Below are 16341 nucleotides of genomic sequence, written 5' to 3'. Positions count from 1 at the left end.
TCCATCTGCATAGACTACAAGCACAGACACTGAGATTTCATGCCATAGATCAAGCGTGGTACCTGGCAGTCTGGATCTGAGCAGACGCTACCCACTGCAGACAGCTCAGTCCCATTTCTCGTGCCACAGAACCTGCAGGCATCTGAGCTGCTGGACGTTGGTTTACCTACAAAATTATTAGGCTTGGTCAAAATAGGAATAGATGAAAGCCCTGAAAATGCAGCTTCAGTAGAAGTCATTTTATCAGCTTACTGATATGGCCATATGTATGCAATGTTACCCAACAAAGCCCATTTTAGTGTTACCTGTGTGCTCTCTGAACTCCACCATGGCCTTCATAGTCTTTGAGTCAGCCAGAGCCATGAGCCAGAACAGCTTGGTCCTCCCACAGCCTTCATGAAGATCCACCTTTATGGCCTCCTCTTCCTCTTTAAACACCTAAAACACATTAAAAATGATTGTACACTGCAGGAAAAATTATGTCCAGTGCCTCAACTGCTTGTGAAATATTGAGTAATAAATTATACTTAATAATTATACTTAAAGCTCCCCACCTGAGTGGCTACTTAATATCGTTTAATTTGTTTTTATTTGTCTCTAGTAATAAATTAAACCTCACCTGTCTCTGGTGAGAGCGTGTGCGTCTGTGCAGGTGGAGGAAGCGGTCACAGTCAGTGCAAAGGTTCCCACATATGTTACACAGGATGATGGCTGCTGTCTCACCATCATCATGGTTGTCACACATGGGCTGCAGACACAAGACGAGTAAATGAATAATTACTCTTTTGATGATCTGTCTTTAATAATTTGCCATACAGTGTAGCTTTAAGCTTTTTCTCACCATCTGCTTCTGCTGGCCATCTTTGCCCATCCAGCGACCAGAGGACAGCCTGTCTACATGATCTTGGTCCAGCACACACAGTGATGCCAAGGCCAGCCAGAGCTAGGTAACAGCAAAGGAACGTGATATATAATAAATACACAATATTTTTAAGGTTATGTAATTGCGTATGACAAATTTTTCATACCCTTGTGGTTGCAATACAGCGTACAGGAGACCTATGCTCCTCCTCCATTTTGGTCAGTGCTATGATGGTCTCGGCTATTGCATTTTTGGTAACTCTGGACCAAGCGTCTGAAAGGTGCCCCTAATAAAGAGGTAATGTAGAGGTCATTTTACCACATAAGAAATTTAACACAGCGTGAAACAAGAGATGGATTAAAAAGTCAGCAAAAACTTACAGCTGCCATGTCTTTAACCAGCTTTATGATGATCTCCGCAATCTGTGGAGGAGTGGAGCCTTTCATCCACCAGTGGCTCTCCCCTCTGCGGATATAGCTGAGCATAACAGGAGGGGGCGACATGCTTAAGAATATAACACAGCTGTCATTTTTCAGGAACTACACCTCAGGAAATCTCAAGCATCCCAAATTTTAAAAAAAGACAGAGCCTTACCTGGAGTTAAAGATCATTGGAAGCGTGACTGTGGTGACCCCTTTTCCTGCTGTCATTCCGGCTGCACCAGAGATTGTGGTGCCTTTGGCTTTCAGCTGCACAGTGAGGGCTTTTGCGATACAGCCCAGGAACATGTCCAAGATGCCGAGCTTGTTCCAGTCACCTTTCTCTGTGGAGTGAATGATGTCACTGATGTCTGCCGGTGGCAGAGCCTTCACCCCAATGATGCTAGCAAGACGCACAGGCGTCACCTCCGGCAGGACACGTCTAAGCAGTGAAGTCACCTGAGAAGTAGCCAATCAGATGGTAAGCAAGATTATACTTTCAACAGGCTCACAAGGTATTTACATAAATATCTGTAAAACACAAATATCTTAAAACCTTTTATGGAAAAAGTGACTCTACACCAAAATTTACAGTCATTTAAAGACAGAATTTATAGACGTCTTTGTTCTAGTTGGATCTTCTTCTGATTTCTTCACCACACCGTTGCCAACAGTGAGCGATTAAGTCAACTGAAAATCTTTTTTATCGTCAACATTTAACACAAAAATTAAACCACAGTAGTTTGTTTAAAGTTTTTTCTTTTTGTAAACCCTAAAAGCACTCACAAGGAATAACTAGATGGGTCCCAATATTGTCTGTAAATGGTTCAACAGTGATGAACAATCACACTGCCAAATCATGTAATTCCACTGAGTGCCAGAAGGTGGCAGCAAAACAACAGGAACTGTCCAAGCTGCCAAACTTAAAACTAACTACACTAAGCAGCTTTCAAAATACTCAGAATGTAATGAGGAAGGAAGTGTAATCAATACACAATCGATGCTGATGTAAATATGTTTACAAGAAAGCCGCACAAGTTTCCTCTGATCATTAAACTGAAAGGTTTTTCTTGTTTTGTTTACATCCTCTCCCACCTGTCTCTGTACTCTTGGAGAAGCCGTGTGCAGCAGAGAAAACAGGTCCTGCATGAGCGTGAGCTGCTGGGCCAGGTACTGGCGGCCGACGTTGGAGCCGCTCAGAGCCAGGACCATGGACAGGAGCTCAAAGCAGTAGGCGTCAGAGGAGGCGTCATCGTCGCTGGGCTGAGAGTTGGCGTTCTCTTTGCTGGAGATGGCGTGTTCCCACTCCTCTCTCACACGCGTTGCCTCCATGCGGATGGCTTGAACGATGTGTGCACAAACCTGAAAATGTCACACCACTGAGGTTAGCTGACGGAAGTAATATTTCCACGAAATGACAACGGAATTTCACTGTTTAACGGTTTAAAGTGAAATTGCTATTGACCTGTTTCTGCAGGTTGGTCAGTTTGCTCCTGCTAAAAATGATTCCCACCATGTGCTCCTTGAGGTCAGCGTCAGAGGGTGCCTGTTCACAGAAATGCAAGATGAGCACGTATAAAACATCAGGTTTGAGGTCACTAAACAAACAGTTAAATAACTAAAGTGCTGACCTTGTCTTCTCCCTCGGGAGATGAAAGCAGGTTTTTCTCCTCCTGCTCTGGAGTTGGCTCTGCATCTCCACAGATTAGTTTTCCAAACACCTACATTTACAAACAAAGTTTAAGAAAGAGAAACGCTTACAAGAGTTTAGAGCTAATTGCAGGTATGTGGAAAAGGCAGATGAGCAGACCTGTGAGGTAATTAAGCGGAAAACTCTGAGAGTCTCAGCTTCACAGTTCTTCTGCTGGGCCATGCTGGCTGAGATTTGTCCGGGTATCTTGATGGCTTCGCCGTCTTTCCAACCGAGGACCTTCACCTGACGTACTCTCAGGGTGTTTTCAGGACCTTTCAATTCCACCTTGATCACATGATGATCCCCTCCAGGAAGCTCACTCGTCACCCAGCCCATGTGACGCGAGTCGAGGTCAGCCTGTGACAGAATCGCAGAAAGGTAGAGAACTGCCATGTTATTTGATGGTTTGTTTCCTACTCCTTATTTCAAAAGGAGAATAATTTAGACGTAAACTGTATATGCAGCCCAGAAAACAAGAGCCATTCACTGTGAAGCAAGTTAAATTATAGATACCTGCTTGATTCTGCAGAGGTCTTCTATTGCTTTTCCACACAGGAATGTCACAGAAGTAACTTTGTTCTGTAAATATAAGGGGAAAAAAGAATTTTACTCAAATCCATCAGGAAATTGTTGCAGAAGCAAGGTTTTAACCACAACGCTTGTTGTGCCGTTGCCTGCTTACCCCAATGTCCCTGGAGTTGTCCACATGAACAGACACCTTAACAGCGTTTATGCCTTTCACACAGCTGATGGTGATGCTCTTGGTTTTGTTTTTGTCTTCATCTCCAGACTCCCAGAAGGTCTCGGTGGAGCCGTCTGTTAGGCTGCCGATCATGGCAGGGCGACTGGATGTCTTGATGTCTACGACACTGGTCAGGTCCTTCAAACAGGTGACCAGGCAGAGATCCTGTACGAGGTACAAACATATTTATCAAGTTAAATCATGACAGATGAGTAAGCTCAGGTGCTGGCTGCTAAATACGCTGTTAACTTTCTTGCCTGGCTCATTGCTTCATATCCGGACTGCACGCTGATGTTGAAGCTTTCCTCACTGTCTCCATCATCTGACTTGGATAGGATATTGTTGATGTGATGGAAAACATTGCTCTGGTGGAGGAACTGGTGGTCGGACTGCTTGAACTTGAGACTCCAGCACCTTAAACAAAGAGTCACAATCATTTATATTACCACAGAAGCTCAGAGCTGCTAAAATTACAAAAGGAGGCACAAAATGGTAAATGGCCTGCATTTGTATAGCGCTTTTCTAGTCCCTAAGGACCCCAAAGCGCTTTACACTACATTCAGTCATTCACCCATTCACACACACATTCACACACTGGCGATGGCAAGCTACATTGTAGCCACAGCTGCCCTGGGGCGCACTGACAGAGGCGAGGCTGCCGGACACAGGCGCCACCGGGCCCTCTGACCACCACCAGTAGGCAAACACGGGGTTAGTATCTTGCCCAAGGATATTTGGCATGCAGCGAGGAGGCAGCCTGGGATCGAACCACCGACCTTCTGATTAGTGGCTGACCTGCTCTGCCACCTGAGCTACAGCCACCCCAAAAGAGAAACTGTACCTGAGTGCCATCTGCTGTAGTGAGCTGCCACTGGGAAGTGACATCATGAGGTCAGAGATGGTCTGAAGGAGGCGGTGGAAGGTGTGGGGCAGAGGATGAGCTGCTTCCCCAGCAATAACAATGTCAGACAGAGGGTGTTCGCAAACGCCAAGGTCTCGCTCCTGTGCAGAGTCGATGTTCATAATTAGAAAGTACAGTAAAGCCACCTTCTTATCACCCTCCGTAACTTTAAACAACTCATTACCTGTTCTAAATTTTCTTTGTTCCCCTTATTCTCATCGTCTTCCTCATCCTCAGGTTCAAATGGCGATGGCGTGAGCGATGCTACAAAATGCCAGAGAATATCATGCAGAGAGGTGGTCTGGATCACATTGCACAGAAGCCAGTTGAATGCCTGACAGGGAAATAAAAAAAAAATGTATTAGTCTTATTATAATATAGAAATGGGTGTAATATTAAAATACTTGCCTACGAACCCAAGATATTGTAATTAAAACAATAATTAAGGCAAGACTGAGTTGTGTTATTCGGACAACTTTACCTCCATGGCAAACACCCTGCAGGCAGATTTCCTCAGTGCATGCTTCATGGCCACCTCTAGGCCCTCCAGGTCATGGTGCTGGATAACAAAAGCCAGGACGGGCCACTGGAAGTTCCTCTCACCCTTACTGAGGGAGCCATGGGCTGAGATCAGCCGGGATAGCTCAGGGGATGGGTGACGTAACAGGGAAGAGCCAACTTCTGTACAGAAGACAAAGTAGTTTATTTATACACACGGTGCTGTAACTCACTCTGGAAGAACCAATAAGCACTTTTTGAAATGACAAGACGCGATTACCTGCATCACCGCTATGGACCCTGCGTCTGGGCACAGCTTTGACCCGTGCTGGAGAGGGCGAATGTTGCTTGTCATATTCTGATGCGACAACTGAGTAAGACCTCTGAAACACCGTCCGCTTAGCCGTGTCACTGTCTGTGATTGGACTGGTCTCGAGACTAAAAGACACAAACAAACAAATGCTGGTTACCCCTTAAATATTTTTAAGGACATTCAAGTACTTTAAACACAATATCGAAGTGTTGGCTGACAGAACAGTACATGGACATGTTCAGCAGCTGCTGCAGCTGTGGGAGGAAGGGACGCATGAATGTATAGATGTTAACAATAAAAAAAACAAAAACCTTTACACAAACACAAAGCCTTCTTTGTACAATTTAAGATGTGGTTTGCGATGACAGAGGCGGACGTTTTTAATTAAGTGCGCTGGCTGTCAGAATGTGCAGGGGAGAGACAAGCTGGGAACAACTTGTGCAAACAGTGCCTATTGGTACAATTGCATCATCTGTTGGTCAGTTATGAATAACAACGTGGAAACAAATAACCTAACATATAAACCAAAAAAAAGGAAAAAAATCTCTGTAATAAGAAATCAGAGCTGCAATTAACTCTTCTTTTAAATAAAAGAAGTAAAATTGAATTCATTGTCAATTACCTGGGTGGCATTGATTTCATGTTGCTCTCTGGTTCCTCAAACACATTGGGGCAGGCGTCAGGGGTGACTGAAATATAGGGCGCGGGAACAGATGTTGAGCGTAGATACCTCATCTCATCTTGGAAGAGGTTATCATCTTGGTAGGCTCCAAAGTTCTCAGTGTGTTGTCTAAAGGAAGAGTAAGAGACTCAAATCTTTATCAAAACACGTCACTGTAAGGTTTTCTTTTCTATGTCTGAGCTTGTAATTACCTAGCTAGTGTCTGTAGGTAGAGGCAGCCCATTTTATTGGGGAGTTCTTCTGAGACACCCTCCTTCAGGCTGGGGAGGAGGTGGGAATGAAGAGGCCGAGGAGGGTGGTGGCACAGCATGCTCGGTTCAGCTGCACTGCTGAGGGACAGTAGGAACAATGCGTTGGCCCGAATCACCTGGTGGGCCTCCATAGTGGGCAGCGCCCTTGGAGTCTTCACCTGCAGAGGTTTCTTCCTCGACTGCTTCACCTGGAAAACAAAGGAAAACACTGGAGTTTATTTCATGGAAGTCAGTATGATGTCAGAAGCTGATTCAAGGAGGAAGATTTAAAAACAGTACCTTCTCCCGGGCAGCAGTCTGTTTCTCTCTGAGGTATTTCTCCCGACAGCGATCACACACCAGGTACCAGGTGCTGCCTCCTATGCCGCCGTCTCCACAGTTTCCAGCCCAACCACCACAGAAGTGGCCAATACTGTTGTAGCCCTGACCCCCTGCATACCGGCCACAGCCTGCCATAATAACACAAAGGAGGGACGTTAAGAAACAGAAAAGACTTACAATTTAAAGTGTGTTACAAGATACCACTGACTGTACCTGGATGAGCCTGCCTCATATGGTACGTGACAGGGTAAGGGTGCGATTCTCCACACAGCTCACAGATGGTGTCTTTCTCTGGTCCACCCATTGCAAGTTGGGCCATCTCTCCAAACAGATTCCCTCTTGGACGCACCTCTGCCTTTTCCCTTTTCTTTTTCTCCTTCTTTGCCTTTTTACTGTCTTTCTCATGCTCTTTCTTTTTTAAGATGGCACTGGATCCCGGACTGGGGAAGATCATGTTCTGAGTTGCTGCCTTGATGGTGGCCATAGAAATGTCCTCCCAGAATGCAACCAAATGCTGCAGTGTTAATGGTAAGATTGATTTTGCCCTCATAGAGGGATGGGAAGTCATTTCATAGGAAATGGACTCTCCTTTTCCATCCTCACACTTCTCTGGCAGCGGAGGTTCCTTCAACATAGACAGCACTTTGTTTTTGTTGATGCTGCCCATTTTGGAGATGTCTGGGCCATGTGGAGCAATATTAAACATGTTAAGTGCAGAGGAAATCTCCAAGGAGTGGCGATTCTTTAATTTGCTCTCCTTCTCCTCAGCGCCCTGTCCTCCCAGGGAGCTGCGAATGGGGGCGTGCTCTTTGGTTAAGTCTGGGTTGAACTTGAGGAAGGAGGAGCAGGCCATGGCATCATGGACAATGCCTTCATGCCACAGGAACGCTGCAAAGACTGCGCGTGCACATTCAGCCACCGAGGGAGACATGGCCTGTTTGGCAGGTTCTGTGATCCTAGTTGTGCTCTCTCCTTTAAACAGAGGCCCGGATTTGTCCTTTTTAGAACGCGTGTGTCGACTGGAGGTTTTGCGGCTGACTTTGGGTGAAGAGCGGCTCTTTAGTTCCTCTTCGACAGGGGCTTTGCCGATGCTGAAGTGCACCTTACACGAGCCTTCTTCAGCATTACGGAGCTCCACATTCTCATCATTGACATCCTCATTGGAGAGGAGCGCGCTAGAGGTGCAGACCTCCACGACTTCACTGTGCAAGTTCTCTTGGGTAACATGTGGTGAGGGAACACGGTTCTCTGCATTGCCGGTCATCCCTTTATTTGGGTCTTTAGGAGACAGTTTAGGTTTGGGGGAGGTAGATCTGCCCCTAAGTGGCTCTGTAAGGGGAATCTTCTTCTTTCTCAGTGTGTCTGGGTCCAGAGTATAAGAGTCTGATTTGGATCTCTCTCTTGGAGGATCGAGCTGGGCTTTGGACGAAGGGCTAACTTTAGGTGGGAGATTCTTGTCATGGTGGGGTGAAGAAGAGTGCTGGGAAGAGTTGCTGGAGGGGCTAGACCTGCCTGACGTGGATATACTTTTTTGTTTGGGAGAGGAAGAGCGAGAGCCAGGATTCGGAGACTCAGACCGATTTCCTGAAGTTCTACCATCTGCCTTTAGAGCCTGCAGTGTGTTGTGATTGGGCGAGTGGGAGCGGCTGTGCGAGTCAGACCTCAGTTTGGCCGTGTCGGACCGCAGTATAAGGGCCTCGCTAGCTGTCATTCCACCCTCACTTGTTTTGACCCTGCTCTGCTCAGAGGAGCGACTTCCGCGGCTCTCCTGTTTGGCTGAGCGATTCTCCTGACGGTGTTTGGAGGCTGGGGACATCGGCCGTGCACCAGGCATGAGGTTCCCTCGCTCACCTAAACATTAACAGGTGAAACTCAGTTACACCACAAAAAAGGTATCAGTAAGAGTGAAAAACAAAAACGTAATAAGAAAAACAAAGAAAGGTACAGAAAAACTGAATGAAGAGTAAAAGAGAGCTAATGTCAGGAATGTGAAAGAAGTTATGTCTTTTAATGTAAATGGCAGTGAAACATTTTATTAAAACAAACTAGTGACTTATGTGACCATCTAGATCAGGGGTGTCAAACTCATGTCATGGGCCCATGCAGCCCACGTTGATCTTAAACGGGCTGGACCATTTCTGGCAGTGTCAGTGTAACTACACATTTAAAATGCCTGAGATATCTTAATATATACGAAAAGGTGCAATTTTCAAACAACATGTCTCGGTTTTTCTAAATGAGAATAGATTTTGTTCATTTTCTTTAACACTAATTAAAAAAAATTAAATCTACTTACTGTGCACCCATTGTAAAAACTGAATTAAAAAAAAAGTATCCATTACTTAATTACTGTGGCGTAGTATAAACAGCAACAGCTGAATCAATGATTTATCAGTAGGATAACATTGTCCAAAGCCATGCACTGACCCTGATTGCCGTCTTTCCGAGCCAGTTCTGGCCCTAATGTTTGACACCTCTGATCCAGATGTTTTGCAAATGAGACTGTTACTGGATAATGGAAGCACTGATGAAAGATGAATCTCAGCCCAGTTCAGGGACCACTCCTGATAATACTAGAAATAGCCTTGGTATTGACCAGAAACCAAGTAATTATGTACCAACTACAAATATCCAAAAAATGTCTATTCAATGAACAGCTTGAAAATTCCTTTTTTCTAACCGACTTTAAAATCATGTGCAACACTGAATAAGTCTTAAATGCAGTTTTTCCTCAATTTTCTTCCCATTAGACCATAATTTAAAGCTTTGCACTAACATAATCCCCCCCAAAAAAGTTGAGCACAAAGCCCTCGATTCACCACAGAGCAGACTTGAGTTCCTACCAACCATCTGTTCAGTCTGAGGGGAGGCATGATGCATGATGTGATTACCCACCCTTTTGCCTCAGAGCGAGAGATGAGAGAGCAGTACCATGCCCAGCCACGGACACATTGCTTTTGTGCACACGTTCGCGAGAAGCAAGGCTGCATGATGAACCATCTACAGCGGAAAACAGTGGAGCAGGTAAACAAACAAGACATGGAATGCAAGGAGGCCACCGCAGAGAAAAAGAAAGAAGGCATAGAGGCAATGGAGTCAAGGAGGTGGAGTAGAAAGTGGCAAAAGGACAACATGTTACAGTGATGAGGGGATCAACAGACAGACAAACTGACTGGCGTGTAGAAACACTTATAGAAGAATAACAGAAAAACAAAGAACCCTGTAAATGTCATGGACAAAGTTGTGCACATGTTTTAGTTAATTTTTGAAATCCTCTCCTCTTTTGGGGCCAACAATACAACCTTTGGTAGGAGGCTTTATACTTGGTTATAAAGCAGGTAGTTTTGTTTTTGTTTGTTTTTTTTGTTTTGTTTTTTTTTTTGGGGGGGGGGGGGGGGATATTGATTTTATTTAAAACTGTATTTCCTGGAAAGGCACTGATTGTGAAGATTGGACTGCCCTACGAAAAAGCAAGATTAATAGATTAGTGAGCTATGTCAAGCTCAAAACTGGAGTTTTCAGTATCATGAAAGTGATCCACTTTTTACCTGGCTAAATCACCATGGTAACTTATGCTGAACCTAACCTGGTCCAGACCAGATTATGTTCAGTTTCAAATAAAGTTTGGAAATCAACTGAAAGTGCCATGTTTTAACCAGTTCTTTCATTTTCAGCATGTTTTAAAGTACAAGATTCTCTACTTGGCAAATGCAACTTGTTAGCCTACACCTTATCATCATGAATGAAGCCCAGCCATAAAGTTACAGCACTGTGCAATGCACTGTCTTTGGAAGGTACATGCATTTCCCAAGAGGAAATATTCTTATACAAAACATCCCTTTTTATGTGAAGACGGAACATGAAGCAGAAAATCCAGCATAACAGACGTGTGATAACCATGGTCATGAAACTCATCTCCGACTGGGGTTTTAGGTTTCGTCAAGCCAGCTCACGCAAAGAAAGCTTGACTTTGTTGAACTTCCTTCATAGTACATCCATCTGAGTTGATACAGTGTTTTCAGTAATGTTATTTATTTAGTTTCATTTAGAAAAGGTGGCCACTATAAAATTATTGAAGGTTGGAAGACTGCTAGTATACTAAAACAAGAACATAAATTAAGAAGTTGAGCATTAAAAGAACAAAAACATATCCCTGCTCTCCATGACATCTTCAGGGCTCCGTAACAAATAGATAACAGATTAAAAAAAACAAAAAAAAACACAAAACAAACAACAAGTACACAGGACGCAGTAGAGCAGAGGAAAAGACCAACAGGGAGAAAGGGTGCTACACAGGCAGAAAATATTAGAGACAAGTGAACTGATTTTGGATGGTGTTACAAGACAGTGTCTTTTGAATTGCAGGGCTTTTAAAATTTTGAATTATCCACTTCAAGCGCAAACTTGGTATACGTAGAATATCATTACTTAATAGCTGATTTTTATTTTATTTTTTTTTGTTTAAGCCGTTCATTGTTTAAAACAAACAAACAAAATCCCCCCCAAACCTAATAATTGCTATAAACAAACAAGTGTTCAGACTTCTGTTTGCATTTTCTGTCACAGCCTGGGCTGTTTGAGGTGAAAGTGAAACAAGCTGTTACTAAAGGATGGAAGATGCAGATTTCATTTCAAAGCAGCAATGAAGCAGATGAAGAACAGGGTAAAAGGCACGCTAAACAAGAGAGCAAGCACAGCAAGCAGAAAATTAAGCAACTTGGCCAATTACTTGAGCGCATGGCAAAAATATCCCGTTGACTTGGATATAGAGTCTATTAATGTTTGAAATCTTGCTTAGAAAACAAGTGAAAGTACCAACTCATGGATTATTTAAAGGTCATGTCACCTGTTTTTTATAAGAAACAAGATTTAAGCATGGAATAGACTTGTCGGCTTGTTAAGGATATTTCTGCACCGTACAACACAACTGTGCCGATATGTGTCACATATCATCCTGTTCTCCCCCAAAAGTACAGATAAATTAAAAACAGATTACAATTCCATGAAACGAAAAGTTGGGAGGAAAAGGATCAAAATCTGTGCTAGCAAGCGCTGTCAGAAAGCTGGACAGACTTACTCAGAAGCTGTGGTTGTGGCTGAGACAGTTGGGAGGGGGATTGTCCAAACACAAATGGGCTGTGGACAAGGGAGGAAGAGGAGGGAGGTTGGGCAGCTTGCTCAAATATGGAGGAGGAGGGAGCTGCTGAGAGGAAGGGCCCAGACTGAATGGAATTCAGTATGGCACTCAACCGGTCACCTGCAAACATGGAGACAGAGGAAGGGGACAAACTAAAGCTTTTACTATGGTTTAAGGATTCTAAATGGGGGATGTAGGTCAGTCACCTATTTTTCTTATCAATCATTTCAATCATCAGCCAGGAGGAGGAGGAGCTATTATGGGCATCCGGAGTCCCAGCAGTCGTGTTCATAGATGGAATTGGGAAACTAGCATGAAGCCTAAGTGGGCTTAATACTATTCTGGATGAACTGAGCACAAAAATTTCTAGTATGGTCCTAGGTTTAAAAAAAATAAATCAAAAAAGACAAGCCAAGAAGTATATAAGGAAGAAACTACAACTCCCAACAAGTTTTTTATTGAAGGGGGAAAAAAATCAAATTGGTTACTTTAAAAATCTGCCCAGTACAGGGTATGTTCTACCAGATAACTCCAGCAACTACAGATGGTTTATTCCTATTAGCAACAACAAATTGTACTTTTTTCACCACAGCACAGCAGCACTTCCTCCCTTTTCCTAACAGTTTATGGAAAATGTATATTGTTCTTTTTATTTTAGGGCTCAGTCTTACAAAAAACCTGCATGTCCTCACAAGAAGTTCCAAGATCATCATCTTGGGAAAATCTCACTGGATAGCTTCTCCTTAGTGAAAGGTTTCACTGTGCACCAAGCTACAAAACTTGGTCGATACATATTCCCAGAGGTTTTTTTGTAAATGTCTATAAAATACATTGTAAAGTGAGGGATGATAACCATCAGCACACCATTTCTTTTTTTAAGGTTTCTCTGTCCTGCACACTCAGAGCCCACTCACAATGCCGCCTCACAGCATGAAAACTCAAACCCAGAGGTGGCTAGTGATTCAGACTTTCCATTAGATGGCTCAGTGGGGGCTTTCAACTCATGAACGAGTTGTAAAATCGAGGTGGACATGCTTGTATTAGTTGAGTATTTATTCTAGAAGTGCATTTCCACGCACATTTTCTATGTTTCAGTAAATATTTTCAGCGCCACTTTATTATTTTTATAATCTGTATTGAATTACAGATTTAACACCGCTTCTACAGGTTGGTTGACTATGTACCTTGTGTAAATGGGAAGGATTTTTCAGGTCAAGGTAAATACAAACATTCACGACAAACTACCATTGATTACCCAAGCCCCTGTTAAAAGGATGCAACTACATCCATTTCTCCACATTACAACCAGTCTTAACTTCATCCAAGTATAACGGTAATCCATAGGCACTCCTTGCCAACAGACATTTAGAGAAGAAAGCTTGACAATGTGTTTACAATCTGCATAGCAAAGGTATTATGCAGGAGCATTAGAGTTGCAGATTTATTGCATCTGACATCTAGACAAGTAAAACAACCTTCAACTTCAATCATTGTGCATAACATAACCAGAGTTCCATGATTAGCATGACTAAGAATCCTAACGGGGCAACCTCCTTTTTGTGAAAGAGCAAAGCCATTTGAAAAAAAAAAACAAAAACCCTGCTACTTTGGTAGCAGAAACACTGACTTTAATTAGGTGATGTTTGCAGTATTTGGCAATATATTGTAGAAAACATTGCAAACAAACATTGAAAACAAAGCCCCTAGTAGCCCAAATGACCAGGGGCACACTGACTGGCCCATGCAAGCAAATTTATGCCTGACAATGCAGAAATATCAGGCATGAAATAACAAAAGGTAGACACAATAAAAAGCATGCACAACAAAAAGAGATGAAAGATGGCGCCCGTGATTTGAAAAGACCGACCGACTCCAACTGCATCACTGAAACTAAGGTCTGATACTAGTATACACTGTGACTGCAAATTTCGGCTTTTTTTGACGTTATAAACAAATTAAATTTGATAAAGCAACATATCTGCATAGCAAAAATGAATTAAATTGTTTCATTTTTATACGCAAAGAGTGGCGTTTGGTGAGTAATGGTTTATTTGAAAGGATTTTAGTGAGAAGAGCAACTAAAAGTCCTGATGCCTTTGTTACAATAAAGTACAAGATAAACAAGAAAAGGAAGCAAAGAGAATTTATATCTTGGAAAGGTGATCTGCACATGATGCATTTTTGTAAAGTTAACTCTACTCCAAGCTGACCTTACCTTTGTTGTTGGAGATGCCATAGTCAAAGCCCTGTGCTCCATTTGAAGTTGAGGCTCTATTGAAGGCCTGCACAGAGAAAGGGCTGGGTGGCGGGGTCTGGTTCCCATGCTCAAGCAATGCTTGCTCTGAAAAAGTCAATTTAATAACATTGTTTCATCATAATCTGGCATTAGGAGGGCTTAAATCTGGGTTAGAAACCGTTTAATCAGCCACGCCACCTACCATCATCGTGGCGAAGGTATTGGTTTCCACCACGGTCTCTGGCCAGTGACCAGGCCTCTCCTTCATCACTCTCACAGAACTCCACTACACTGTTCTTATCCAGCTGTACCCAGGTTCCCTCTGAGTTGACCACCTGATACATAAGCAACACTATTTATCCATGCTCATACATACACACACGCACAAACAGCACATGTGAATCCACTTTCAAAATCAGCTACAGTCAATTTTCTTATTCACCCACCCTACATCCACCGTATCCACCACATACAAAAGGTTCTACGCAAGATCACTGACATGCAAGTATTCATCCCATCTGATTGACACATACAGAATATAGAGCAGCAGATCACAATAAATTAATTTGGTGTATTAGCAGACACAGCTAGACAAAACTGATGAGCTGAAATTAAAAAAATAAATAAATAAATAAAAACAAAACTTACTCTAAGGGCTAGTTTATTGAAAGGTAAATGCATGAAGCTGTGTTTTCTCAACTCCCTGAAATATTGTCATTTTGGAAATTCAAAAAACAAATCAGAAAACACACAAACAGATGAAAGTATTAGTATGTGCAGGCAGCATCTCCCAGATCCACACACACTAGTAGAGGCGCAGGAAACTACTGAACAGCATGACACACCACCACCGCAGCCAATGACAGGTCATAACCAAAAGAGGAGAGGCTCCACATCGCCAGGCAAGAAATAACTTAGGTTCTTATATTGACAAAAATCATTACAAGAGCAGGAAAGGTACAGTCAAGGCACAGAAAGGCTCCAGCATTTTGTGATTAGGCTTCCACTGAGAGACCTCAAGCCAGCTGAATGTGACACCCTGAAACTGCAGTGGATTCATAGACAAACTGGAATTAGTCAATCAAGCAGAAAATTGTTGCTGCCACAGCAATGGGTAGAAAGATAGAGAACACACACACACCCAGAAGCAGCTCATGTATTCCCCTTTGAAAGAGAGATTACATTTGAAGGCCAAAATCTACTAAAAATCAGTATAGCTTGATCCAAGCAGTCTGAATAATTGAGCTCCAGCCACAGAAAACACATTTGATTATTTGGGGTGAGTGCGTACCTCGCCTATGGCCTTGACCTTGTTGCCAAGAACTAACATTCCAATGGGGATACCCCTAAGGTTTGGGCAGCTTCTGATGTTGTGACCAGAGGGGCCGGTCTTCACTACCTTATAAAGCCCCGGACCGCCGCCCTGCCCTGCTCTGTTCTGCACCCGAATGGGGGCCTCGTGGGAAGGGCAGCTGCTCACCTCCTTTATGTTCTCCTCCAACTGGCCCCTGACCTCCTGCAAGAGTTAAGAGCATGGATTAGAGTCAGCGCACATCAATAAAATAGGCTGCAAAAATGTTCAAGACCAGCACAGGGCTCAGACTACAAAGCCCAGAAATGTGAAGGTGAAAAGCACTTAGCAGCCTCACAGGGAAATGCTGTAAAAACCATGCAGTTCAGCCCTCTTTACGTGTATTAAGTGCCATCTTTAAGGTCTCAAATAGCATATTTGCTTTTTTTTTTTTTTTTAAACCAACGGTTCAGTGACAAAACCGATGCAACTCACTTATCCGTTCACTAACTATGAAGCTGCACACAGCAGCCAGCCAGCTGAGCTTGGCACAAAACTGGAAAGGAAGTAAGTGTATCCGTCGTCACAGTAAAATCATACAGCAATTTGCCCCTGATATTAAAAATACACTGTTCAACCACAAAGAATTGACAAACACTCACTTTAGCATTTTTAGTAATCCAGTTAAAAACAACCAACAACTTAAATAAAATGCTCTCATTTTCAGTTAAAGGGGGGCATGCTATGGCACACACAGAAACAGGACTAGATATGGCAAGCCTTTCAAACAAGACCTCATGCAACAGTCTGAACATTATTATCTTCATCTCCATGCAACATACAAGCTTTAATACAAACAATTACTATTAATCCTAAATGTGATCACTGCGGAGTCTTCAGTAGCCACCGATATGATGTATTATCACGGTACAGACAACCATGCAAATACAGTTTGACCTCTTATACCTCAAATTCACACTGTGGGACAACTACAA

The 16341-nt window shown here is 43.1% G+C and overlaps 1 protein-coding gene across 20 annotated transcripts in view; it reads right to left on the bottom strand.

The window, feature by feature from the left end:
- Positions 1-16341, bottom strand: part of mycbp2 (MYC binding protein 2) — a 66872-nt gene that overhangs the window by 6843 nt on the left and 43688 nt on the right. For 5 of the 20 annotated variants that reach the window (XM_080902010.1, XM_080902014.1, XM_080902027.1 and 2 more), the window contains 27 exons: positions 15347-15571; positions 14258-14390; positions 14035-14160; positions 11760-11939; positions 9578-9682; positions 6896-8533; positions 6641-6810; positions 6302-6549; positions 6051-6218; positions 5396-5553; positions 5099-5298; positions 4802-4951; positions 4558-4718; positions 3974-4130; positions 3657-3881; positions 3488-3553; positions 3092-3331; positions 2913-3002; positions 2747-2827; positions 2377-2643; positions 1457-1740; positions 1243-1366; positions 1029-1148; positions 842-943; positions 620-748; positions 306-438; positions 63-166 (listed from right to left, as the gene is read on the bottom strand). In XM_080902010.1, coding sequence (XP_080758136.1) covers positions 63-166; positions 306-438; positions 620-748; positions 842-943; positions 1029-1148; positions 1243-1366; positions 1457-1740; positions 2377-2643; positions 2747-2827; positions 2913-3002; positions 3092-3331; positions 3488-3553; positions 3657-3881; positions 3974-4130; positions 4558-4718; positions 4802-4951; positions 5099-5298; positions 5396-5553; positions 6051-6218; positions 6302-6549; positions 6641-6810; positions 6896-8533; positions 9578-9682; positions 11760-11939; positions 14035-14160; positions 14258-14390; positions 15347-15571 — 5784 coding nt within the window. The remainder of the gene's footprint in view (positions 1-62; positions 167-305; positions 439-619; positions 749-841; positions 944-1028; positions 1149-1242; positions 1367-1456; positions 1741-2376; positions 2644-2746; positions 2828-2912; positions 3003-3091; positions 3332-3487; positions 3554-3656; positions 3882-3973; positions 4131-4557; positions 4719-4801; positions 4952-5098; positions 5299-5395; positions 5554-6050; positions 6219-6301; positions 6550-6640; positions 6811-6895; positions 8534-9577; positions 9683-11759; positions 11940-14034; positions 14161-14257; positions 14391-15346; positions 15572-16341) is intronic. The other 15 variants (XM_080902024.1, XM_080902025.1, XM_080902028.1 and 12 more) reach the window with 11 other exon arrangements.

Source organism: Rhamphochromis sp. 'chilingali', assembly GCF_963969265.1.
Source record: "Rhamphochromis sp. 'chilingali' genome assembly, chromosome: 14".
NCBI lineage: Eukaryota > Metazoa > Chordata > Actinopteri > Cichliformes > Cichlidae > Rhamphochromis > Rhamphochromis sp. 'chilingali'.
This window is presented reverse-complemented; position numbering and strand designations above follow the sequence as displayed.